Here is a 24,916-nt window from a genome sequence, read left to right as displayed (position 1 = left end):
GAAGAGCATATAGGAATGGTCTTGTAAAAATCGTGGCCATCTCTGCCTCTGCCCCTGCTGCCCATTGGCACAGCAGCGAGAGCAGGAGGACCACAAAGGGGAGGGCCATGCGGGCCCCCCTCTCCCTCCAGCAGCAGAAGATGTGTGCTCCTCTGAGTGGGAACTGTTTGAGAACGAACTCCAAGCCTCAGAGCTAGAGCGGTCAACTCTAATTATCAGGTGTTTTGAGCAGTTCCTGTCCCGACTGTACAGCGACAGGCCTCTCCATCTGAAGTGCAGCCAGAGAAGGAGAAGAAGAACTCTTGTGGCTCTGTCAAGCGTGGAGGCCAGAGAGAGGGGGAGAGAAACATGGACACGTGCGCCTGCGCTTTGGAGCTGCTGGGGATGCTGGTCTACGTTGGAGCATGGCTGTGCGCTTTAACCACCACTATCTTACCGCAGTGGCTGACCATGAGCACTGCGCTGCTGCCTGTGGAGAGCTACGAGCTGGGCCTGTGGGAGACCTGCGTGGTCCAGGACGTTGGAGGGATGGAGTGTAGGGCTTATGACAGCCTGCTGGGCCTTTCCACAGACCTCAAGCTGGCCCGCATCCTCATGTGTGCTGCCCTCGCTGTGGGCATGCTGGGAATTCTCGTGGGAATACCTGGACTTGACTTGGTCCACAGCTGTAAAGAGGACAGCGGTCAACAAACCAAGAGGATTTTAATCATCACGGGAGGGGTGCTCGGGATGGTTTCTGGGGTTCTGTGTCTGATTCCCGTGTCCTATATGGCACATATAGCAGTGATGCATTTCTTTGATGACAAAGTGCCTGACGTGGTGCCTCGGTGGGAGTTTGGAGACGCTTTGTACTGCGGCTGGGCAGCAGGATTTCTCCTCATAGTTGCCGGCCTGATCTTGATCACCTCGTCCTCGTGCTCTCAGGTGGAGCCTCAGCCTGTGCTGCAGCGGCGGTACCAGGTGATGGGCACAGGTGTAAATTACAGGAAGCGCACAGAGTACGTTTAACAGATGATTTACCTGTGTAGAGACTGAAATCACAACACAATCACCTGTAGATCTGCACGTCGGACCGCTTTACAGCAATGATGTAAACCACCGAGACAACATACGATGGTGACATTTACGCCTTGTTTCAGCCCTTTTACATGACTCACCTGCACAATCAGACATTATAAGACGATCTGCTGTGATCAGCAAGAATAAATCTATTTTATAAAGAAATGTTTTATAAAAGGCCTTTTTATCCATTACTCTGGAGTGGTTTCAAAATTTTTCTCTTACAAGAAAAATATAATTTCAAGCCTGTTTAGCAGGACTCTTGAGCTTTTTAAATGCTGTGATTGTCAATTATTAGTCTGTAAACATACAGAATAACTCTTAAAGCACAAACTATTCTTGAGTTGCACACTGAGATGATTCACATAAAGAATTTCATTGCAATCCTGGTGAAAAATGGCTCTTTTTTTTAATTAAAAAAGGTAAATTTCCTGTATTTGTTAAAATGTTTTCTGAAGCCATGAGCAGGTTTGACTCCAGTTATGTCAGAGGTAGAAACATGGCTGCTCTTTTCCTCAATCCCTCATCAGCCCCCCCCTGCTCGTCTGTGACTCTCAGGCGACCAAATGGGACTAAAAACCTGTCCGTTGGTTTGTCAGGTGTGTCTGCGGCGGTGGAAACACAGCTTGAGTCTAATTCCACAAGATTTCCTGGTCACTCGCTGAGCTAAGCTGTGTTTAATGAACGCATTAATGGGCACTGTGTACTGTGAAGAATGTAGCACAAGCTGACATAATTACACAAATTTGCTGAGGTCAGAGGGTGCCACCGCGCTCTGCCATCCATAACTGTCTGTGTCATTTACATACGCTCAAAGTACATTGACATAATGTGTTATTGCATGGGAGGATGAGGATTTATAAACCTCCATGGTTGGTGCATGTCTGTGGAGTTAGTTCTTATAGAATGAAGCTAATGAGAGATAATGAAGTTGTCACAGGAGCATATGTTACCTGAGGTGCCAATGACATGCCAGACTTTGCTCCTGAAGAGGTGGTTCTGAGGCCCACTGAGAGGGACAATCCTGTCCTCCGATGCCACATAGTCTCCCTATGTGTGGGCATCAGGGAGGCATAAAAATAGCTGCAGATATTTTCTTTTTGCTTTGTTTACTGTAAATGCCACTGAAACGTCAAGGAAAATTATATGTCTTGTAGTCGTGAATAATTTACTCTAAATGCATCCGACTGCAAATAAACAAACCTGTATAGATGGGTTGATAAGCAAACATGACCCAAATCATGACCCATTCTGGTAGTTCAGATGGAGATAAAGATCATCCAAGTTTCTGTTTCAATGTTAGATGATGGAAACTAAAGTTTTGCAATACATGAGTCACTCTTGAGCAAGATTTTCTATTTTAACCATTTACAAAACCATTTAACTATCTTCTGCACCTGATGTTTCGATTTTACTGGTAAAGTGTTGAAGCAGCAACTGTGAAATAGCAATAATTATATTTTATCACAGTTAAATATAAAGAATATCAGTTCATTAATATCATAAATATCAGCAAAATACAAAATTGCACAGGAATCACTACCAAGTGTAGTTAAAGTAAAAAAAGGAAAAGCACATCCATGGTACCTGAAATCTCCTTCTGTAAATACCGGAACCTTAGCGTGGGCTTTGAGAAAAATGCTATATACTAGATGTTTACTATTAAGTATTACGTTTAGCCTTTCTTTCATTTATTTTTTTAAGTTATTCATATTTTAAATCATCAATTGCTTATAACTACAGTTTAATAGCTTTTTTTTTTTAAGCTAACAATTTCAACTGCTAATCTATCCTTTTAGCTAACAACATTTTATCTGCATTTTTAGCTTCGTATTTCAACTTTTAATTCATTGGTAAGAGTTTTAATTGGTAATAATATAAGAAAACAAATGTAATTGTGATAGCTAAAGGCTTTTAGCTATCAATTTCAGTCGCTAATCAATACTTTGAGACAACGTTTTTTCCACCGCTGGCGACACGTGAACAGGCACAGAGTAATAAAACGATTTTGGTCTTGATTACTGAACATTGCCACTGGGTATTGTGGCAATTCTTCAGGAAAATACAGCGGCTTTAAGATATAATTGCTCATCTAGAGTTTTATTCCAGATCTTCTGCAAGTAAAATCTCATATTATGGGGTGAGATGTTATCCAGCTGCGGTTACCTTTGGGTTTAATTCTACAGACTTTGATATGACACATTTGCAATCAGTCTTCTTATCAGTTTTCCTCCATAAAACACCGTAAATGATAAAGATAGAGAACAAAGCACAACAGCTTTATCTGCTAAAGGATATGTACAGCACAAGTGAGATAGGTAGGTAGGGTTTGTGGAGACAGACGAACATTTTAGACAAATAATTATTTACTACTTTTTACAGGCCTGTTTTTTTTTTTTTTTTTTAATAATAAAATTTGGTTACACCTAATTCAAATAGTAGTTTTCTGCAGTATTTAAAGCAGCTCTACTGGTCATCCACTTCTGAGCCTTGCGTTTCTGAGTGCTGTGCTTGTCTGAAGAGGGCTTTTTGTTCTCCATCAGCTAGCCGCCTCCAGAGAGGTAGAGCCAGCCACAGGGCCAGTGTGTGTATGAGTGCCTTCCATGGTAACAATCACCCCAATGAAGCAGCCCCCTCTTCACGCTCACATGCCTGCTCTCGTCAGCCTCCTACCCAGGTCACGTGTGCGGGTCAACCTGGCCGACTCTCACCCCTCCTCACGCAGGACTCCTAAGAAGCCACACCTTGAAATGTTATGTCGCCTCCCACGGGCTTGTGTGGCAATAACACTGATCGTAACAGTTCTTACATAAAAGCTGAGGCCACTAACACACTCACACACATACACACCACTCCTCAGTAACAGAGATAAAGTTTATTATTACTTTTGTAGATAAGCAGCCATCCCTGAACTTCAATCAGTCACATAAACCTAAAATAGAAACTATAGGGTAAATAGTCACTGGCTTTTATTTTCAGTACAATGAAATGATTGTTTTTATGATAAAAGTACAATTGATCAATAGCCCTTGTATGTTCACAAGGAATTTTAGCATCTTTTAGCTCTTTGTTTTGGTTTTCTGGTTGAGATATGGCAAGTCAGTCTTTTTTTTTAGTTCTAGTATCAAACCTAGCCTCTTTTTAAAAAATACAAAACAAAACAAAAAGCCCTAAAGTCAGTCTCCCTTCATAGATTTTATTCTGTTGAGTTTTATTCACTGTGAAAGGCAGCGTTATCCATGCCTGCTCTATTTACCAGTTCAGACTTGCGTGGCAGTGTTGTCACTGTCCAGGGGCCATTGAGCTGGTCGCCAGGGCCCGCTGTGCTCACGGCCCGCCAAGCGTACCTGTAGCAAAGGAAAAGCAGGCCACTTAAGAGTGTCGCAATGGAGGCGCAGAGGCCCACTCCAATGGCTGAGCCAACTCGCTGGCTGACAGGAGGAGCAGGGATTTGGAACTCAGGAGGAAAGTCTATGGTGCTGTTTTTCAGCACAGAGTTCATGTTCCACGCCAGTGGCACCAAGGAGGACATCCCTGTGAGCAAATACAGCGCCCCTGCCAGCAGGAAGACTAGCCTGATGCTCCTGCGATCTTCAACAGAGAAGTAGGCCATCCTCACCGCCACTGTAGCACAGATGTTCCCGGCAAGGCCAAAGATGGCCGCGAGCATCATCAGCACCTGAGCCACAGGGATCTCCACAGGAAGAAAGCTGTCCGATATGCTGATGCTTCGACAGTTCTCCATATCGGGAAGGACATGACTGTAGAAACACGTCCTCCAAATACCAACCCAGGCCTCGCTCGAGCTGATGATGGACGCATTGCCTACTCGCCAGAGACGCCACTCGTTGAGGCCGGCGGTGGTCATGGTGAGGATCCATGCCAGGAATCCGACTATCAGGCCCAGGAACTGCCAGTGAGCCGTGTGAGTGAGGTAAAGCATTGTTGTCCAGTCTGACCACTAATTCTCAGAGCGACCGATCGCTGGAGCCATCACTCCTGCTGCAAACAACAACACACACAGGGCCGTGGTAAGATGACCTGTGCGCTTCTCATGTACAAGTTAAGACTACGGCATTATTCTTAAATATTCATAAAGGGTATTTTGATTTGAAAAGAGCTCTGAGGGAACCTTTAAAGGGTTTGGTCACCACATTTAAGGCAGCATATTATTTCCATCTGCAGTCATTTAAACTTGGTGGTACATGAAGACAGTGGTATGATATGAAAGCTAGAAGCTGGGTTGCAAAGTGGTTTGCTGATGCAGCAGAATTAGCACCATATAAAAGAACTCATTTTAAACTAGACCTGAACCAGGTTCATCTCATCATTTTTTTAGTGATTACATTTAGCTAACCATACGTTGATTCTTTTTTTTAAGGCTAATAATTTATGAAGTTACTAATTTTTCCATTACTTTTAATGACTACTTCAAGTGTCGCTCTTTATTATGTTTATTGAACACTCAAAAAAATATTTTAACTCATTGCTTGTCCAACTGATTCAGTAAAGGACTAGATGTTACAATCCCTGACAATGCATTGCTTTAACGGAGAAAACCTTGGGGGATGGCTGTTATGAGGAAAAGCAGCCCAGAAACTTTACCAGCGGCCATTCTTTTACCCAGGCTAATCTGCCATTTTTCCTTGGTTAGGTTTAGGGATTAGAGATCTGATCTAAATTATCATATTAAAATTTGGGACACATCGTCAGTAGTGGACCTTGGATTCATCGGGTGTTTCGGCCATTATCACTAGACACCCTCATCCAAGGAGGCCCTGCCAGGGTTGATCAGGCCCCGGAGTGTGTCACTGGTTTATGTTAAAATGGTTCTTTCTCTTCTGCTTTCTGCTGTTTAGTTTCCTACAGTTTATTCTATCTATTCAATGCAACTGAAAAATACTTACCTCTTTAACATTTATGGAGTGCGAAGTTTCCTTTTCACTGCAGTTTGTGTCTTTAAAAAAAAAAAAATTCAGGTGAACACTTTGACAAATAAAGAACCATTTCTAAATATTGCTGTGAACTTTTTGTATCTGTGCGTTGATTTTCTATGTAGTGTTTCTCGTTATACATACACGCTGTAGGTGAAAACTGCTGCATTTTATTTTGCAAGATACTTGAGGAGTTTTTGACCAGGATCATATGTTTAGAGCTGTGTGAAACTGAGCCACAGGTTCTGGAAATGTGTTCAAACTTTTGAGAAAAACCGTAATAAACATTTATCTAACCTGTTCGTCCATATTATCAGGCATCGATTTGATCTTTTAATCTATGCTCTCAGATAAAAATATCAACTGTTAACTCACAGCTTCTACCTTTTATCCATGATTTTGTCAAGCCTGAAACATTTCAACTGCTAATGATATTTTTGTAGGATTTTTATTGTCATTTGAACAGGATATAAAATTAAATTTTGCACTCAGGTCCAGGTCAACAAGAACAAGACTACATGAGAGATAGAACACATATTTACAGTCTCATTTGGTATAAATAAAACCCCCCCAACTACTTTTAACTTTTATATTCATAATTTAAACCCTTTCTGTTTATCGAATGTTTTTCCACTTATGTGAAAAGCTTTCCGTTCCCATTAAACCTTCAGTTAATTCCAGCTTGTTATTACTATTTTTTATTCTCTTAACTCCCAAATTATAATTTCGTTTATCTCATATTAATGTGAGCGTGTCCTAACTTTGGCTACAGCAGAAACATCTTCTCATGCCAAATACAGAGAACAGAAACTAATCAGTGACTGAAGTCAGTGTATTAGAATATTTAACCTGTTGCTGGAGATATGTTGATAACTATGCAAACGTTCCCTTTGAATAGACAGCAAAACATTAAAAAAATGTTTTATATGTATAAGATAATGTAGCATTACATGTTATTATATTAGTTAGTAGTTTCGCTTTTTATTCACTCCGCTCACCCTGAACTACTGCACACGTTCTTAAAGGTAGTCTTTGTTTTCTTACGTTAACAGCGTGGACATTGATTGACTTTTATAACAAAGCAGCTATAAATAAAGCACAGGCATTAAGCATATGTTAACAAATATTCAGGTTATTAATATTTAAGAATAACAGACAGCACTAAAAGCCACACATCTGCACTTTAGGTCACTAATTCGACTAAGTTCTGCTAAGATACGATCGGTTTAACATCTTCAGATTCAGTACGTTAAGGAGAAAGACATTACCTTCCGATGTTTCAAAAACAGAGTTCTGCCAGTTATTGTGAAACTAGGAACAAAGCTACAGTAGAAACGAGGAAAGAGCTCGTTTTATTGTAGCCGTACATACCGTCTGTGCCAGCACTGCTGTAGTTAATGATTATTCATTCAAATCTTTAAACCACTCCTAATAATATTTAATTATTTGACTCACCTAGATGCGTCTCACCTTATTAATAAAGATCGAATCCTTCCGATGAAGTGTGATTAGCTTTGGTTACGTGAAGGGGCTGTTAAATACGCTCCCTGCTATGTAAGAGTGTTTATCAGTAGAGAGAGGAAGGTGTGGTGGAGTTAATGAATGACATCAGAGAGAAGAAGACCTCAGTCAGACTCTACAGCAGACTCGTTTATTTGACAGAAAGGAGCACAGCTGATAACGTTTTTAAGACATTTAGGATGTAGAAGTGCACGAAGTGTGTGAAACTGTAACAAACTGAAATGTGCAGGGGAAAAAAAAAGTTCTCCAGTATCTGGGAGACAGATTTAATCCATAGAGTCTGAAATTTGAAGGTCAAGGTAAAAAAAAAAAGAAAGAAAAAAAGAACCTCTTTATCCATATCTGTTTGCATAATCATCAATCTGAACATCTTTTAGTGTTGAGATTCAACTTCTGCACCATGAAAAACAAAACCGCGGTGACGTGAGAAGACGAAACAGAAACACCTGGTCAACATGTACATGGTGACATCATCCTGTGGATTTTTACACTTTTCTGCCTGTGAATAAATCTAAAAAGCGCTCTGAATAATGCGACCTGCAGAAGTGGACTGAAGAGTGTGTGCAGTGGTTCTCGGCGCACTTCAAATGTGACCAATCAAGCCTGGACGTCAAGTGCTGCTTCTGTTTAGTGATGTTAAACACTCTCCTCTCTCTGCAGGTGCGTGCATCTTCATCTCGAGGAAATGTTTCTTCAGTGAGGAAAGCAGGGGCACGAATATTTTATTTAAAAAAAAAAAAAAAAAAAAGGCCACTAGTTTGAGTGTAAAAGGTAAAGAATGATGAATTTACTGACATATTTAGCCAGATTTGACAGATCTCGTGACATTTATACTTGATAAATACTCTTAAATGCTCAGTGTGTAGCACGCATCAGCTAAATCGGTTGAAGATAAAATACTGTCTCCTCCAGATTCAAAAGGCTATAATAAATTACTAAAAAAAAAATAAAAATAAATCATAAGAAACAAAGCAAAAATATCATAAAAGGGCATTAGTGGTTGGTTGCCCCCCCCCCCCAAAAAAAAATACCACCATCTTTACAAAAAGAAAGTTTTGTGGAGTTTTTTGTGGTTGTGATGTACACACATGCTCACAAAGTCAGGAAAATGCACCAAATAGGCTGTTTATGTGCAGATTTTCTTAACTATGCCGCCATCTGCTGGCCACAGGGCTCATGTGCAGCCGAAACCACGTGACTCTCAGACCCAGCAGTGTCTGTCCTCCTCAGAGGGCCAGCCGCTGCTCTATGGGCAGGCTGTCCATCAGACACTTCAGCTGCTCCTCGCCCAGCTTGATTTTATCCTCGAGCTTGCGCTGCTCGATAATGAGCGCCGACTTCATCTTCACAAAGTGCTCGTAGTCCGCGAGGCTGTCCTCCTGCAGGTAGCTCGCCAGGATCTCGTAAACCACACCCTCTCTGCGGTCCAGGTTCTCCTTCAGCTCCTTTGCGTCCTCGTGCTGTCGGATCAGCAGCTTCCTCTTCTCAATCAGCGTACGCTGATGAAGAAGAAAGAGAGAGTGTGAAAGGATGTATATTAACTATCCCATATCAAATTATTCACTTGGTATCGATACATCTAAATAAATTTCCATCAAAGAAAAGCTTCAACTTGTTAGATCTTCCTTCCAGTAGCTCCACAGATGCCTTAAAGCTCCTGATGTAATGAGAACAAAGGGTTCAGGATAGAGCTACTTTCCTTTGTCCTCTGTCCTCACGTGAGCCCAGCACACGCTGCATCCTGTGTGAGCCTCTGAAGTACTGCCTATTTATTTATACATATAGTATTAGTCAAATCTGACTTACTCAATACAATAACTGAAACATTTTATGAAGCCATGCAAAACTTTCCATTCATATAATGATTAAAAAAATAGTTTTAATAGATTTACAAGCCTTCAAAGTACATAAAAAAATATTTAAAAAAAGGACAGCTTTAAAAAAATTCTACCTTTTCTAGCTTTCATAAATTAATATGAATAAAATGGAGTCAGACACAAAATTTTCAGGGCTGAAAAACAATATTAAACACCAAAACCAAATCAATTACACCCACTCCAAGTAACAACAATGCAAAGCCAAAATCGTGCTTTTGTTCAGCGTTTTATCTTCAACTCTGATGTAAGCAGGTGCCAAACATAAGGCGCTGAGGCCAGAATCAGCCCAGCAAAGACTTCCGTCCCGCCCACTGGATGGCTTTGGGAAATGTGACAGAGAACAGAGATTTTGGATTTTAACTCCATTTTCAGAAGTTTTGTACTTTTTCCTGCAGTTACTGATAAAGACCTCCTCCACGGCCATTAATACTACACCAAAGTAATTAAGTCATAAACATTTAATTCTTTAAAATTAAGCCCAAAGAGTTATATTGACAGATTTCTGTTAAAATTGCACTTCTTTTTTTATATATAAGAAAACTCAGGGATTAAATGTGTAGTTTAACTACTGTACACCGGCAGAGAGGGCATATCACTGATTAAAGTGGGCTGGATGCAGACCGTGATGTTTGACATCCCTGATGCAGAGGAACGGAAATGAGCACTGGTACCCTGAATGCTTTATTACTGGAGGAAATCTGAAAAAGTGCATATGGTAAATTCTTTTGTACTTCAATCGCATGTAACTCGCAAAATTTTCTTAGCAAGCAGGTCAAGTTTAGCGTGGCTTCATGAAATAGACTAACTGACCTTTTCCAGCTGAACACTCACACTGAGCTTCTTTTATTCATTTTCCACCACTTGTTTGTGCCTGAAGTGGAACTTTATCTAAAGTAATTCCTGAAGGTTTGCTCACCCTCTCCTCTAGCGTAGCATCCTCCTCCAGACTGTTGAGGGCGTTCTCCACTCTGGCCAGGCGCCCCGACAGGGACAGCAGAAGGCTCACCACTTTATCCAGGTCCCCCACAAACATCTTGAACTTGTCCAGCTCGTTGGGTTTGCAGACCTGCTGGACCTGGGCTTCCACCTCTTCTCCCAGAGCGTTGTTGTCCAGGATGTCCTCCTGAAGACTCTCCCGGGCCTCCCGGAGCACCTGGAGCTTCTTGCTGAGGCTGTCGATCAGCTCTTGCTGCAGAAAAAGATGAAGCTGAGAGATTAGTCCAAAACAGTGCGAAGGGTAAAGCTTTTTAACAAGCAAACACTGGTTTCTGGTACCTTCTTATTGGCCAAATCATTGTCCAGCTCATCTTCAGAGTCCTCCTCCTCCTGCTCCTGGTCCTGCATGCCCTTCATCTTAATAAGGAGCTCAGCTTTGGGAGCAGATGTGCTGTAATATGCAGAGCTGGTCACCATCGAGGTAGCTGCTGCCACGTTGTCCTCCTTTTCCCTGAAATAAATTCAGTAAGAAACTCAGAAATGCAGAAAAGCATGAAAAGAGCATTTTCCAGGAAGTTTCACCTCATGACTAACAAGTATATGCAGACACACTCATCAGTTTGAACAAGGTGTGTTAAACAGGTAACAGGTCACAAGTTTAAATATGCCATAAAAGCAGCTTCACGACTGCAAAGATGATGGGTGTTTCATGTGGGTGCTTGCTTGTAAGTAAAAGTTAAAATTGATTACAGGAGCAGTTTTGTAGCGAGGGAAATACAAACATTTAAAGGGACAGTTCACCCCTGCATCAGATTTGCAGTTAAGTCTGTAAGTATGGGAAAAATGAAACCTTTTTTGCACACTAACACGGAGCAGAGTGAGGTTATTAAAGCTGTAATCATGAAAGAAAAAAAAAAAATCATTTCTTTTCCAGACATCTCTACAGCCAATGACTTTAACACTGGGCAACTCGAACCGAAGCCTGAAAAATTTCATTGTGCTGCTCAGAGCTTCAAATCACATTTCCAAGCATCACAAAACTAAAGATGAAGCACTGTGATTTGCTTGGTTATGCAAATTCTACAGTAACACATTCAGTAACAGTAACAGCCACTGCTCTGTTATAGCTTTAAATTAAAAGACCATCATCTGCCGTCTGAGCTTCTCCTGCTGGTTTTATCACACAAGAGGATTTTTTCCATCCTTCTTCCCTTTTGTAGTTAATACAGCTGCCACTCCTTTTCCTGTTCAAGCCAACTTTTCAACCAATCAGCATTCTGCCTGCACGCAGACTCTATAATCATCAATAATTTACTTTTACAAACACATGAAGCAGTGCAGAGAAGACAAGGAGGACAGGAAGTTGGATACAAGAGGTGTTTTTTCAGTTTAAAAAAAAAAAAAAAAAAATCCAGTACAGGCTTAAAGCTCCTAAAACGCTACCAGTGCGACATGAAGTGACACCAAAAACAAAACTGTGTCAGAGATGCACTGAAAGGCCTGAAAGTTGATTGTTCAAGACAGCTTCTCAGCCAATGAAAGTGAAAGACAAGTTCACCAAATTAAAAATAAAAAAATAAATTAAAAAATTAAAAGTTCACAGACGCTGTTGGTAGTGGTCAGTTCCACTCCATTATGATTGAATCATTTCTGCCGTCTTATCTGCAGTGGAACGAGGCTAAAGAACCAACAGCCCGGTTCTTCCTCATTCTTCTGACACTGCCCCCTGGTGACAGCATACACGAGTAGCACCTATGGATGACCTCGATGCTCACCTTTCCTCAGCGGGCCGGGAGTTTGTCTGCTTCGGCTGCACCTTCCTGCGCTGGTGAGCTTCTTCCACCAGCTGCTCCCCTTGAGGGAAGATGCCCTCCATCAAGTCCATTGTGGTCTTCATCTTGCTCTGATCCAGAATATCTGCTAGTGACTTATCCTTCCCCATGATGTCCCTGGCCAGCTCCTCTCTTTTCTGATCCTCTGCCTTGGACACTCCTGTGTTTGTCGCCAATTTATTGCTGCTGGACACGTCTGTGGGTGGCGGCGGTTGGAGGTGATCTCCTATAGTGGTCATGTATGTGTCTCTCTGGGGCATCTGTTGCTTTTGAGGGTGTGGGACCCCATCGGGCTCCTTCTGCCTGGTGAAGGCGCAGAAGACAGAGTCCTGACCTGCAGCTCCGAGGCTGCCGAGCCGAGTCACGGCGTGCCCCTCGACTTCAATGGCAGGGGGGCTGCTGTGCTGCAAAAACGGTGTATTTTCCTTCTCTGCATTTCCTCCCGAGTGCACAATCCTGATGGGCACTTTCCTCACTGCAGAGCTTTGGTTTTCTATCACATGCTCCATCCTGCAAAAGAGAGAGAGAAGAAAATTTCCACTTAGACAAGAAGAAAACGTCCTGTTGTGGTTCTCTCAGCCATGAGCTGATTTAAAGTTTCATTGCATGATGGCAGAGGAGATTTTTTCCATGCCCAGTGTGCTCAGATATCCGAGACCTCTGGACTCCTCCCACCACTTTCTGTGGTACTGTACAGTCATACGTTTGCTACAGATGATATCAGTTAGGTCCGAATCAAGAAAATGAACAAACAGTTTCATGTTTGGGGCTTAAGAAATGGAGGCGTTTACATTTTGAGCAGAATAATCTCAGAACTGCTTGTGCCCTGAATTGAACTACAGAGAATCCCTCTAATTTACTGTGCCTTGATAGCACTCACATGTTGACTCTACAGAGGCAGCGACTCTCAATGAGCCCCTTTGTACTTGAAGCATAAAGACGCGATGAGCGGAGGAGTTACAGTAGCTGTTCAGAATGTTGTGCAGCTTTGAAATGTGTGGGGAAAAAAAAAAACCCCAAACGTTACCTGTTTGAGAATTCATCCTGAAGAGAGACCGGAGGCCTGTCGCTGAGTCTCTGTGGGGAAAACTGAGGAGATGGTGAGCGGTGCCCCTCCATGCTGGCCAGCTCTGAAGGTCTGTAGGAGGACGCAGAGGGAGAGGCTGAGAGATGATGTCCTGCCCCTTGTCCTTTGCCCTGCTCAGAGTCTCCTTTAACAGCGTGGGTGTGGTTGAAGGCGGAGTTATGATCAGAGAGGTTTAAGCCTTCACTCTGGGAACCGGCAGAGGACTCGTGGGAGTCGACCTCTGGGCATCTGGGTGGAGGCAGAGGGTTCTCTAGTGCAGGGGGCTTTCTCCAGAGTCCAGAGTGCGGGTCTGTGTGACTGTGGTCCTCAGGCTGAGGGGGGGCAGTCTCTGTGAGGTCGAGAGAAATAGATGTGGGTCTGTGGCTGAGGGTGGCAGCAGCAGCTCTGTGTCTGCAGTCGGGGTCTGCTCCCGTCATGGGAGGAGGGGGTGGCGCTGAGTAATGTTCAAACTCTGCAGGCTTGTCTCTCACTTTACAATCACCTGGAGCTCTGTCAGGGAACCTGAGGAACACAAAGGAAAGCTTTTAATTACACAGCCAGGCAGCGTGGGCTATCATCAGCAGCTCAATCAAATAATACGCTGTGGCAGGGGCCTTGTTCTCCAGCAGCCACTATCATTACACCAGCACGACAAGACACACGTCTCTCCCTCTTTCTGCGGGTAACTGTTCAGCTGGCAGCCTGAGGAGGAATATTTCAGTTCCCACAAAGCCTGCAAAGAGGAATAAATAATCCTCTAGAAGCAGAAGAGCACTTTTTTCCCCACGCCTCATTCATGTTTGGAGTTTTAACTCCTTGGAGTGGAAACAGTGGAGGAGGAGAACGTGATGTGTGGAGGTCTTCAGAGAGCTGAAGGTGATTATAAACAGATTTAAACTTGTAGGTGTTTATCATTAAGTATGATTCGACTCTGCAGTGCAGAGAAAACAGGTCATTAACAGAGCCATTATATACTGGGTGCGATTTGCAAGGCTGCATGGAGAGGCATGAAGAGGCGTGGGGATTCCCCCCATCTGCCTCTGCAAAATTATTTTTTATCACAGGAATAATAAAGTATAATGTAGTCACTTAACAGTTGATGTCCGTTGGTCTGTTTTCCTCTGCCAGGTTGCTCAAAAAATAAACTTAATATGTAATTTTACCAGAAGACAGACTGCCTCTTTGGTTTTCCATGGTTATATTTGCACCACAGAACATTTAGCAAGGTTTTCAGCAGCCACTGCACTGACATACTGACACAAAGTATGGGTGAGTGAACAGAACAGCCAGATCATACACAGCGACAACCCGGCAACCAATTAACTTCAGTCCAACTTCAAGAGCAATGTTGGTTCTCGGTGATCCAGGTAATGGGAGCTTGGAAAGAAAGTGACTGGACTTCTTCGGGTTTCTTAAAGACCTTTCGGTGAGGCTGCTTTAGGTGACGGTTGTTGTGAACTTGTGCTACATAAAACTAAATTGAAGGTTTCGGCTCCATTTAAAAGCTTTTGGTACAGATTACGATTTTTTTATTTTATTTTTTTTTACACGTGTGTAGAGAGATGAGAGGGACCAGCCCCAAGCAGAGAACTGAGTGGTTGACGTTTTAGCAGCAGCACACCGAGAGCATCGCCATACATGCTTTCCACTGTCAACCTGATTTAATCATGTCTGAATGCCTTCATCACGCAGACATGATTAAAGCATGCAAACATCTAGCTGTAATAGTGTGGTTTCCTGCACACAGATTACATTTCCATACATGCTCCAATACAACCTTAATGTGGAGCATTCAGACAACACTGATTCATTTACCATGCAGCTTTAATCTGCCATTGTAAGATAAAATGCCACTCCAGGTGGACAGGCAGACGCCGTAACTCAAACATCCCAATATGAACCCATACAAGCTGCAACAAGTTGCATGATGAACAACTGCTTCCACCGGGCAAAGTGTGAGAACGTGGTACGCTGGTAAAAAAATAAAAATATGTAAAACTGAGGTATGATTATCAATGTTCATGAAACAGTCGCTTTTGTCTTCCACTTATTTTATATTTTTAATTATTTTTTATTTTTGTTGCTTTGGTGAAATTTTGATCTAATGACCTAAAGGTGCATTTATTTAAATTCTTCACAGTCATTTATTTTAGTTTTTAATGAGTTTTTTTTTTAGTTGTCATCTTTGACAAACTGTAAATAATCATAATCAAGTGCCACCACCCCACAGCCATTTTAATGTCTCAGGGCAGTTATTTTGAAGCATTTACTTTTTTAAAAAGGTTTTAAAAAGGTAACATTTTAGTGTGAAAGACTGAGTAAAAGTCTATCACATCTCACCATTATTATTATTATTTATTTATGTTTTAAAAATGGGGGTAAAAGAAACATCCAAATATCAGTAGAAATACATAAACTTCTAAATAAAGGTAACACAGAGTCTCTGGCTTGACTTAATTATGTTTACATATAGAGACACCCACCAAAGAGCAGGAAAAACCCTGCTCATGCGTACCATAAGTTTTAAAAGGTATTATTCTTTATAATTTAGAGTATCTGCCATAGATAAAGAAAACATAAACGGACCCATTAAAAATGATATATTCCTTTACAAAGTGTAATAAATGACATCTGCTACTTTAGCTTGGTCACTTTAGGGCTAAAACAGACAAATACGTATTAAATAACTCACCCAATGTGACGCTTTAATCTCGTCATTTCCACTGAACTGAAGAAAAAGTGAGTGTCTGGCGGCTCTCTGTGACAGAAGGCACCTGTTGGTGTCTCTTTACACTTGTATCAGTAACAATAACTGGGTGGAGCACGGATCACTTAAGTCATCTCGCAGACTATCAATGACAATACCACCCTCTGATCCGTGGTTGTTATGGAAACGTGAGAGGTTGCTCAACATCGGATACTCGACACCCCCATGAGAGTTTAGGTAGTGACAAAAGACTCCTGAATAACTGGTTACAAAGCATGAAGTCACCCTCCCCACGTCACCATACATGGCTCAAAACTGAATCATAATAATCAGAGAAACCTTTCAAAACTACTGACTGACCTTTGCTGATAGAGAAGGACAGGTGGAACAGGTGACGCTACATTTGAGCATTTTACACAATATATCAGAGTCATCAAAGGAGAACTCGTCAGCTGTCACCAGCAACACAAACAGTCACCAAGGAGCGAGATTAATCAGTCATTAATCCGTTTTAGCAAACACACAGACAGACATCGACAGACAGCTTCGCAGGATTATGAAGCTTAAATATAAACATACTGTATGACACATAATATTTCCACACTTACTTACAATGGAGAAATTTGTGTCTATATATTTATTAACTATATACATAACTTAAATCAGTCCCCTGGTCCCTGTCACACTCAGAGGTGATTAGTTAGAGAAAAAGGACATAAATATGATTGCTCAAGTTATTTATTTTGTTCATTATGTACTTAAATCGCACAAATTAATTTCATGGTGGAATTCAGTAGCTGTAATAGCTGAGATATCCCAGTCTGGATATTTGTGTTGCACCAAACAGTCCTGCATTCTCAGAATCACACAGCTGGAACTGACAAAAAAACCAGTTATGCAGACTGGCAGATCTTATCGATGATAATGTCATGCCTTCGAGCTGGCCCCCTGCACTCCGGGCCCTCATATATTCCCATGCAGGGCTGAAGAAATGCTTTATTGCCGTCACGGACACTTTCAGATGCCTCGCCTACACCGCTAAGCCTCCACTAAACGACACAATAGTCAGCCAGAGAGACGGCTTATGTTGTTACAGCTGCGCCCAGACAGCGCCACTGTTAACAGATTATAAAGACTTCAGTGTTCCCCCAAAAGCTCTGTGCCCTCTTTTACTGATAACGCTCATGAGCATAATAACACGAAGATGGTGCGGCAAGAGCAAAACAAGTATTCAATGTTAAATTGTTCACTGAAGATAATAATTTTACAACATTAGCCTGTGAGATAAGCATTGATGCAAATACATGTAAGAACACCAATTGTTCTGCTGGTGCTGTATAGTGGAGATAACACCAGCCCAATGCCATAGCTGGCATATTTTCATGACATTTTACCAAAATCTTTATAGAAGCATGTTTTGCCATTTGGTAGCCATGTTGAAATGCCCCGAGACCCTTATTTGAGCAGCCTTATTATCTAGAATAATGATTTTAAAGATCACTGATACACAAAATCTGCATAAACAGTCATTATACAGCTTTTTGAAAATTAGTAACGCATTTAAAATAACACCATCCACCCATTCACTCTGATCTGCTTATCCAATTTAGGGTCGCAGAGCCTACCACAGCTACTACTGGGCAAGAGGCAGGTACACCCTGGACAGGTCAGCAACCTGTCGCAGCGCTAACACATTAAAATAACACAAAGAGTAATTTAGTCTTGGTGTGAGTATGGGAATATTTCACAACTCCTGTATGCCTATATCGTCTAAGTGTGGTTATTTCACTACATTAAAAAAATGTGTGTTCAGGGAGATGGAAATAGTGACTGAGTATTTCACAAATGATAATCACTGTGTTTTAACTGTTTTAACTGTATTAGTTGTGTACCCCAGTATAACCCAAAAAACTAACTTACTAAAAAACTTCTAAAATACCAAAAATATTAAACAATAACTGCTTTAGCTTAAGATATTATGGGTTTGGGCTAATCTGTCAACACAAGACAATCTCAGGAGGCCTTAGAGGAGACCATTCCTGATACTGGGAGGTCTATATGACTGAGAGTCGAGTGTTTGCACTACCTGCTCTCAACTTAAATCAGCCCCAGAAAAATAAACTCCCCAGATTATAATAAAAAAGTAAACCAAAACTAAACATCATTAAAACGATAAAGACCAAACAGAAACTAGCAAACCCACTCTGGAAACCAACAATGAATTGAAAACAATTAAATCATTAAAATCTAAATAAAAACACAAAACATATAATATCAGTGTTGTAGAATCAACAGCCAAATCTGATTAAAAACTATTCATGCATTGCAGCCTTTGACCCAAAACAAGACCTCTAACAAGCCTTTTCACCGACAGGAAGTTGCTACTTTATCACCACTTTTGCTGTTGCCTAATTCTCACACAGCTTTTAATTCAGGATTCATCCAGTGCCATGATATCGCTCTTTCATAACGTCTTTGGATTTACTCACCATGTGTCAGAGCTGAGTGGTTCAGCAGGTTTACTCTCCGGCTCTGAATACTCTGCCTCTGACTTCTTTGCAGGAACTGGAATCTTCTGTAAATAAAGTCGAACAAATGCATTTACGCACAAACATCCACGGCAGACAGGCTCCCAGGTATCCCAGAGGCTTAACTTTTTCTTTCGATAATTATTCAAACCAACTCATGATGCTGCTTCCTGGTTTCTCACCAGTGAAAGGGTTGCCCCTTTCTCTTGCTTAAGTTGAGGGTGTGCCACTAAGAATAAACATGGATTAATATTTGACTTGGCTTCTCTTTTGTCGCTGTACCTTCAGTCAGCACTTTTGCTCTTAATGAGATGTAAAGGCCACCAAGAGGGTTTGACACACCAGGGACTTCAAAATGGCGAAAAAATTTTCGTGCATTGATAATTCTATCTTAACAAAAGTTACTCTGAGATCATGGACCTCGTGAGATTTCATGCCTCACCTGTTCGTAGACTTCTGTAGATGGAGACGATCTGAACCTCTCATGGGAACAGGTGGTTCTGGCTCTCTCCTCGGTTCCTGGATCGAGTATGTTATCAGCTGACTTGTACCGTCCAGAGACCCTTTTCTCTGAAGGTTTCTTCTGTGTATTCCAGCTGGCCTCATACTCGGCAAACGTGCCCAGTCTTTGCTGGTCTTGGATGGATTGCTTTTGTGTAGAAACTCTGAAGGCCTCCTCAGCGTAATCTCTACCTTTGATTCCTTTCATTGCATTTTCTGTTGCACCAACAGAGGCGGCTTCTCGACTTTGGCGCTTGATATGGCTCTCAAGGGGCATGTGGTGAGGTAGACCTGGTTTCTTACCGTCTTCAAAGAGTTTCTGCTGGTCTAATGAGGAGCTTGTATTATCACTTGGAGCGACACCCTCTTTCGTCCCCACTTTGTGAATTTTGTCTGGTTCAGAGAAAGACTTAACTTTCTTTTCTGCAGGAAAATGCTTTCGACCACCAGTGCGAGTCACCTGACCTCCTGAATGGCTCGTTGCTGACTGTGTGACAGCTGGCAGAGGCGTGACATCTTTGCGCGCATGTGCCGAGGATGGGTAGTTAGGTAAAGCCTCAGCATTAGAGTGCTCTGGTAAAACTAGCTCCAGGTCTCTCCTCCTGAAAGATGTAGCCTTGAGCACCCTCTCTTGCACTTCCTTCAGGTGGTCCTTGTAGGAGCTGGAGGAGGAGGTTGGAGTTGTACTTTCGGTGGACTTCCGGATGTCCTGATCTTCTTTAGCCTGACCCTCAACCCAGGGGAGGACAGCCGCACTTTTACTTTTCTGCAGCTTTGCTCTTCTCATCTGGATTTCGTTTCTCAGTGTGGTGGCAAAGCGGTCTTCGCGCTTTAACTGCTTAGCTTCAGTGGACTCGTCAGAAACTGCACCGCCTCTTCCTCTATCATCTTGCCCTGCGACATCCAAAGACAGTGAGTGGAGCATGGGGTTGGCCTGGGGGGAGATGTTGTTGCTCTTTTGGCTGTCGTGCTTGACTTCTTGGGGCAGTTCTCTGTGCTGCAGTGGTAGAAGCCGGCGCTGTTCAGACTGACTGCTGTGCCGAGATTCTTCTGTCTGTGTATTGTGCCCTCTCTGGCCTCCCCAATCTTCTGAGCCCGTTTTAAGTGCCGGGTTTTCATGTACACTAGTGACTTGGTGCTTGCTGTACCCATTGGTGTCTTTAGTGTGTGAGTGCTGCTGCTGTTGGGGCAGATGATACTTCACTTTAGCAACCGTCAGCGGACTGTGAGAGGTTCGCTCATTTCCAGTCTGTGGCAGATATGTCGCACAGCCCCTGTCCTCTGGTATTCCTGACAAAGACACAGGGTTCGGCTGTGTGGGCTGGCATGTAGTCACACAGTAGTAACGGCTGTGCCCGCTGCTCTCTGTGTTTTGGTCAGGGCCTGTAGAGGAACTTAAGTTCTTTCTCTGGCTCTGGCCAGTGTGTTGTGTTGAACCGTTAGCAGATACCTCCTGCATGCTGTAATAGTACCCACCTACGTTCTTTGGCTTTGGTGCAGAAGTAGCCCAAGGCTGAGGATGAAAAGTGGTTTTCTCGCTGTGGTGTCTTTGATGGTAAGGTTGGTTAACATGGGTGGGCTGCCGAACGTCACTGGAGTGGGAATACCGTTTGTTTGAAGTGAACTGGTCCTGATGGGATTTTTCAGACTGAAAGTAAAAACTGTCATGGTCGTTCTTCAGGGAAATGTTGTGACAGCGATTTTCACATGAAGCTCTGGATTGCAGGTGGGAATCGATTCCTTCGGGGTGAGCAATCATCAGCCCTCTTTCATGGACTTTAGTAGCAGCAAAACTATCACTGCGTGTGGGTGGTGGTGGAGGCGGAGGAGAAGAAGAAGCAGTTTTCTTTTTCTCGGGGACGTTCCAAACAGGCCCAAAGCTGGTTCTACTTGAAGTTGAATGGTGGGAACCAGCCGGTTCCTCGGTCTGTGGACCATCGCAGCCTGAGCTGACGCCTGGCATCTGAAAATACGTGAGCCTGTCATCCTGTCTGACTCCCTCTGCAGCCAGGCTGTGGCCATTTCTGCCACTGCTGTTGTGCTTTCCTCCCCCCTCCCACTGCCCGACTTTGTAGACCATGTTCTCTGTTGAAGCAGCATTGCTTTTTGAGAGGGTGTAGTCCGGCGTGCTGGAGCTGGTGGAGAAAGAGCTGTAGGCCGAGTCCCTTTTCCCTCCTCCGAGTTGCTCCATGCTGTTGTTTGATTTGGCGTGTGAGAGCTGACCAGCGGCGTATGGGTGTGACACATGCTCTAGGCTGTCCATGCTGCCGTGAGAGCTGAACTGGTCGGACACTCTGCGCAGGTTTGTTTGCTCCCAGCTGGTGGAGAGATTGGCCGATGACGAGCTAGAGGTTAAGAGAAATGACAGATTTTTGAACAACTGGTTTTTCAGCTGTAAAAGTTTGCCGTTAATAATAAAGGGATCTAAATCTGTACCACTATGTAACCTGTTCGTTTTATCACATTTAGATGTAGTTAATTATAAGCTTTTTGGACACCAAACAACACAGACACAACACAAGTAAACACAGATTAAACACTTTATCTTAAAACCTGTTAAATATACATTATTTGAGCCATTTGCTACATTCAGGCCAATTGAATCTCAGGTGGGTCCAGCACAGAGTAGCATGATGAAAGAAAGACACTTTGGCGGCCTGGTTCTGGCTCCTGCACCACATGCTTGACACCCCTGCCTTATTGTGTATTTGGCCTTTCGGTGTAGGGGTATAATGTGAGACTGGTCTACATCATGACTATTGCTTGAAATACAAAAACTAAATACAAAAATAAATTAATCCAATTTTAATTTCTTTTTTATTTCCAATAATAAAAAAAACAACTGAGATAGAAAGCATTTGGTACTTCGTGTGTTCATTTTCACTATGAAGCTCATGTTTTTTTTTCTTATGTTACAAATCAAAAGCAGCCCTTTCTGTTCAGCACGTCTATGAAAGGTCACTCACTGGATGTTTAGTTCGGCTTAAGCCAAACATCACTAAAAAAGAGCCTTCTGTCACCAAGATCTATCTAGAAGACAAACCTTTCAAGGTTTTCAAGGTATGTGGGCCAGTGAAAGGATTGACTATCTGCTACCTGCAGCTGTGTCTCCTATTCTCTCAGTATCTTTGACCATCTTTAGGTGGTAATAGCTTCGGCTCTGTCACTCAAACCTTGACACCATGGAGGGCTCCTGTGGTGAGTGAGTCATCGGGTCTGGTCCTCTCTTCGTCCTTGTCGGCACCTTAAAACATCCTTCAGCAGAGGCAGGCTGGCAGGTACTCATAGCTGCCCTCATGAGACAGACTCTTAGCCTGGTCTTAACTCTTTGTATGTTGGGTTGTACCAGTGTCTTCCACCAAAGCTACTACTTTTAATGTATTTGTTTTGCATTTAAAATATATTTAAAACTAAGCAAAGTCCCAAGTAAAAAAAGAAATATTTTACAGTTTAGGTTTTTTGCCTCATAGCTCCACTCTGTAAATGAGGTTGCACATTTCAGGGGCTTCATCACTTGCTTTATAAAGGATTGTTTGTGAAATTTCTTCGTTGAAGTTTAATTTTTTGGTTTCTTTTAAACACTGAAAGATAAATTTAGTGGGGAAAATTTCTTCTGGAGTGGTTTTGCTGGTCAGGCCCAGTTGAGATCCAATTGGGCCCATGAACAAAAACGGGTTTGACGCCCTTGATTTAGAGCTTGCAGGACACGAAGCACATAATCACATACTGCTGATCAAAAGTGCTTATGTGCAACATTCAGAGTCTGAGGTACCTTGCATCATAGTGAGTGTGCCAGACTGCCGCGGGTGGAGACTGTGTTTTGGCAGTCCCTGGTTGGCTTTCATTGAACTTGGTGGAGTGCCAGGAGTGAGGCCTACTTATAGGTTCATTCCTCCTGCAGAGAGGGCAAAAAACACAGACTAGGATTAGAGACCAAATCCTTATGGAAAACAGTATGTGCTTCCACATAATGAGCCACTACAACTGGAAGATGCTGCTAAAGCCACTAATGTGACCCAATAAGCAAAAACATTGCACATTTTGTGTAAGGTTGGATTTTTTTTTAAATCACACTGGAGTCAGACTTCTGCTGCGATATGTTTTTTTCATTCTGCTGAAACACGAGAGCCAGGCCTGATTGTTCAGAGGTGAAACCACTCATTACACCTTTAATGGTCTTCACCCTGAGTTGAAATTTAAATAATAAAATGGTCGGGAGTGAGCACTATGTAAAACTTTAGTGACTAATCAAAGAGGGACAATCGGTTATGTGAATATGTGAAGCAAAAATCGCAGCTGTTGCAGAAATAAATCACTTTTGGGGAAAGAAAAATCATTCATAGGTGTCTACACTATCGTGAACCAACTAATTTCAGTCATTAAAGCTCTGCAAAAAGGCCTGAAGTACGCCCATCTCTGTCCTTGAAGGTTTGGGTCTGTACAGGCCCCAAACCACCTTCAGTAAAGGAGATATCCACATTAAAAAACCCCCCCCCCCCCAAAAAAAAAAAAAACCCATGCAAGCTTTTCTTAAAATCAATTTTACACCCACTCCAAGTGTCACAATCTAAAGCTAAAACCTGGTTTTTGAAGTTTTCTTCAACAAATTATTAGGAAAAAAAGGAAACTTAAAAGTATCATTTCAACCTAAGCTATGTACTTTGAGTACCTATAACTCAGGAAATCTTAATTATATGAAGGCAAAGTTTAGTTTAATTAAATATACTAAAGTTAATTTACAAAAAAAAAACCCAAACAAACTGTGTTTCTTTGGGAACTTTCTTTAGATCTGACTGATTTTATATAGAGTGAACACCCTCCCTCCACTATGACTGACAAGGCATGAATGAAAAGCCACTCACTCTCCTCCAAGAGCAGCACCCTGGCTATTTGCTGGTTTTGCCCAAAACAATCAGCTCCCTGCTTGCTTTTTTTAAAAACAACAACAACTATATAGCAGTTATATATCCTATAAAAGCCACTTTGCAGCCTTCGTTCCTCGAGTTGGGCTCAGTTAAATCCAGAGGTGATGGAACTTTGACCATCAGGACCCCTCAGCGTGGAACGACCTGCCTGAAGAGGTGAGGCTCAGAGAATCAGTAACAACCTTTAAGCCTGTTCTTAAAATCACAGCTTTCTCATTTGTTATGCATGTCGTCGTCCTTCTCATTGAGTGTATTCATCATTTTCAGTTTTCTTCCTACACGTATCGGCTCTGTGTGATTTTTCTGTTTGAATCTACACCTTGAGTGAGCTGCTGCTTGTCTGTCAAACTATTACTTCCCTGATTAACCAGACATTTATATTTATAAGGAACCTACCCTTTTAGGTGCTGCTTTCTGAGATCCATGTCACAAATCAAACAAACATGAAAAACAACAAAGTTTCATTAATTGTATTATCAGTTACTAGCAGATAATGAACTGCATGCTGTATGAATGGGATGAACATCATTCATCTAATGAACCACAACACAGAAAGGCATGCCGATGGGTGCAGATAGACTTTCTATGAGAGCAGTAATAAAATCACTACATATATGATTTATGTGATTATGGGCACAGGGCAGACAAAAAGGAATGAAGGACAGGAGAGGAAGAAAAGAAAATGTTCACTACGGATTACAATGAAGCTGCAGGTTCGTACCTCATGGAACTTCGCAAAATCTTCGTAAGAAAGCTTCTCGCCACAAGCACGTCATTCTCTGAGGGCATTTTCTGAGCTACAATATCCACCATTTTCATATTCCTGGGCAGCAAGGGGAGGAACACATACACACATACTAAGAGCTCGACTGGCATACACAGGACAACCTCACACTTAGAGGGCAGTGTCTCACAAACTGAGCAGGACAAGTGATCCTGAACCTTCAAATGACCCCCAGCCCTACTTCACCTACAACTTTTATTTACATGTGTACAAACTGTAATGGACACATTGGTGTGGCATGGATAT

General features: G+C 42.3%; 3 protein-coding genes across 7 annotated transcripts in view; 1 reads left to right on the top strand and 2 right to left on the bottom strand.

The window, feature by feature from the left end:
* Window positions 1–156: 156 nt before the first annotated feature.
* cldn33b (claudin 33b) lies at window positions 157–1,008 on the top strand. The gene has a single exon (XM_085264945.1). The coding sequence runs from the start codon at window positions 349–351 to the stop codon at window positions 1,006–1,008; it is 660 nt and encodes a 219-aa protein (XP_085121071.1). The 5' UTR covers window positions 157–348.
* A 2,907-nt stretch (window positions 1,009–3,915) lies between these two features.
* cldn34a (claudin 34a) lies at window positions 3,916–7,511 on the bottom strand. 3 transcript variants are annotated; one of them, XM_085264776.1, is made up of 3 exons: window positions 7,464–7,511; window positions 5,967–6,016; window positions 3,916–5,061 (listed from the first exon to the last, which is right to left on the bottom strand). In XM_085264776.1, exon 3 carries the CDS (start codon window positions 5,000–5,002, stop codon window positions 4,271–4,273), a length of 732 nt encoding a protein of 243 aa, XP_085120902.1. In that variant the 5' UTR covers window positions 5,003–5,061; window positions 5,967–6,016; window positions 7,464–7,511; the 3' UTR covers window positions 3,916–4,270. The 3 variants fall into 3 exon arrangements, with proteins under 3 accessions (XP_085120902.1, XP_085120903.1, XP_085120901.1); XM_085264777.1 differs by lacking the exon at window positions 7,464–7,511 and adding an exon at window positions 7,262–7,374 and having other exon boundaries at window positions 3,916–5,058; XM_085264775.1 differs by lacking the exon at window positions 7,464–7,511 and adding an exon at window positions 7,262–7,373.
* Window positions 7,512–7,628: 117 nt separating this feature from the next.
* Window positions 7,629–24,916, bottom strand: part of shroom2a (shroom family member 2a) — a 42,148-nt gene continuing 24,860 nt past the window's right edge. For 2 of the 3 annotated variants that reach the window (XM_085264770.1, XM_085264772.1), the window contains exons 3-11: window positions 24,608–24,709; window positions 22,734–22,856; window positions 18,903–21,306; window positions 18,422–18,507; window positions 13,187–13,747; window positions 12,103–12,669; window positions 10,667–10,838; window positions 10,308–10,580; window positions 7,629–9,013 (exon numbers count right to left, since the gene is read on the bottom strand). In XM_085264770.1, coding sequence (XP_085120896.1) covers window positions 8,741–9,013; window positions 10,308–10,580; window positions 10,667–10,838; window positions 12,103–12,669; window positions 13,187–13,747; window positions 18,422–18,507; window positions 18,903–21,306; window positions 22,734–22,856; window positions 24,608–24,709 — 4,561 coding nt within the window. In that variant the 3' untranslated portion in view covers window positions 7,629–8,740. The remainder of the gene's footprint in view (window positions 9,014–10,307; window positions 10,581–10,666; window positions 10,839–12,102; window positions 12,670–13,186; window positions 13,748–18,421; window positions 18,508–18,902; window positions 21,307–22,733; window positions 22,857–24,607; window positions 24,710–24,916) is intronic. The other variant, XM_085264771.1, reaches the window with a different exon arrangement.

This window comes from Mchenga conophoros, linkage group LG23, assembly GCF_057382185.1.
Source record: "Mchenga conophoros isolate Kocher_MC1m ecotype Shallow Benthic linkage group LG23, M_conophoros_male_GT1.1, whole genome shotgun sequence".
NCBI lineage: Eukaryota > Metazoa > Chordata > Actinopteri > Cichliformes > Cichlidae > Mchenga > Mchenga conophoros.
Note: the sequence above shows the minus strand (reverse complement) of the source record. Positions and strands in the feature narration are given on the sequence as shown.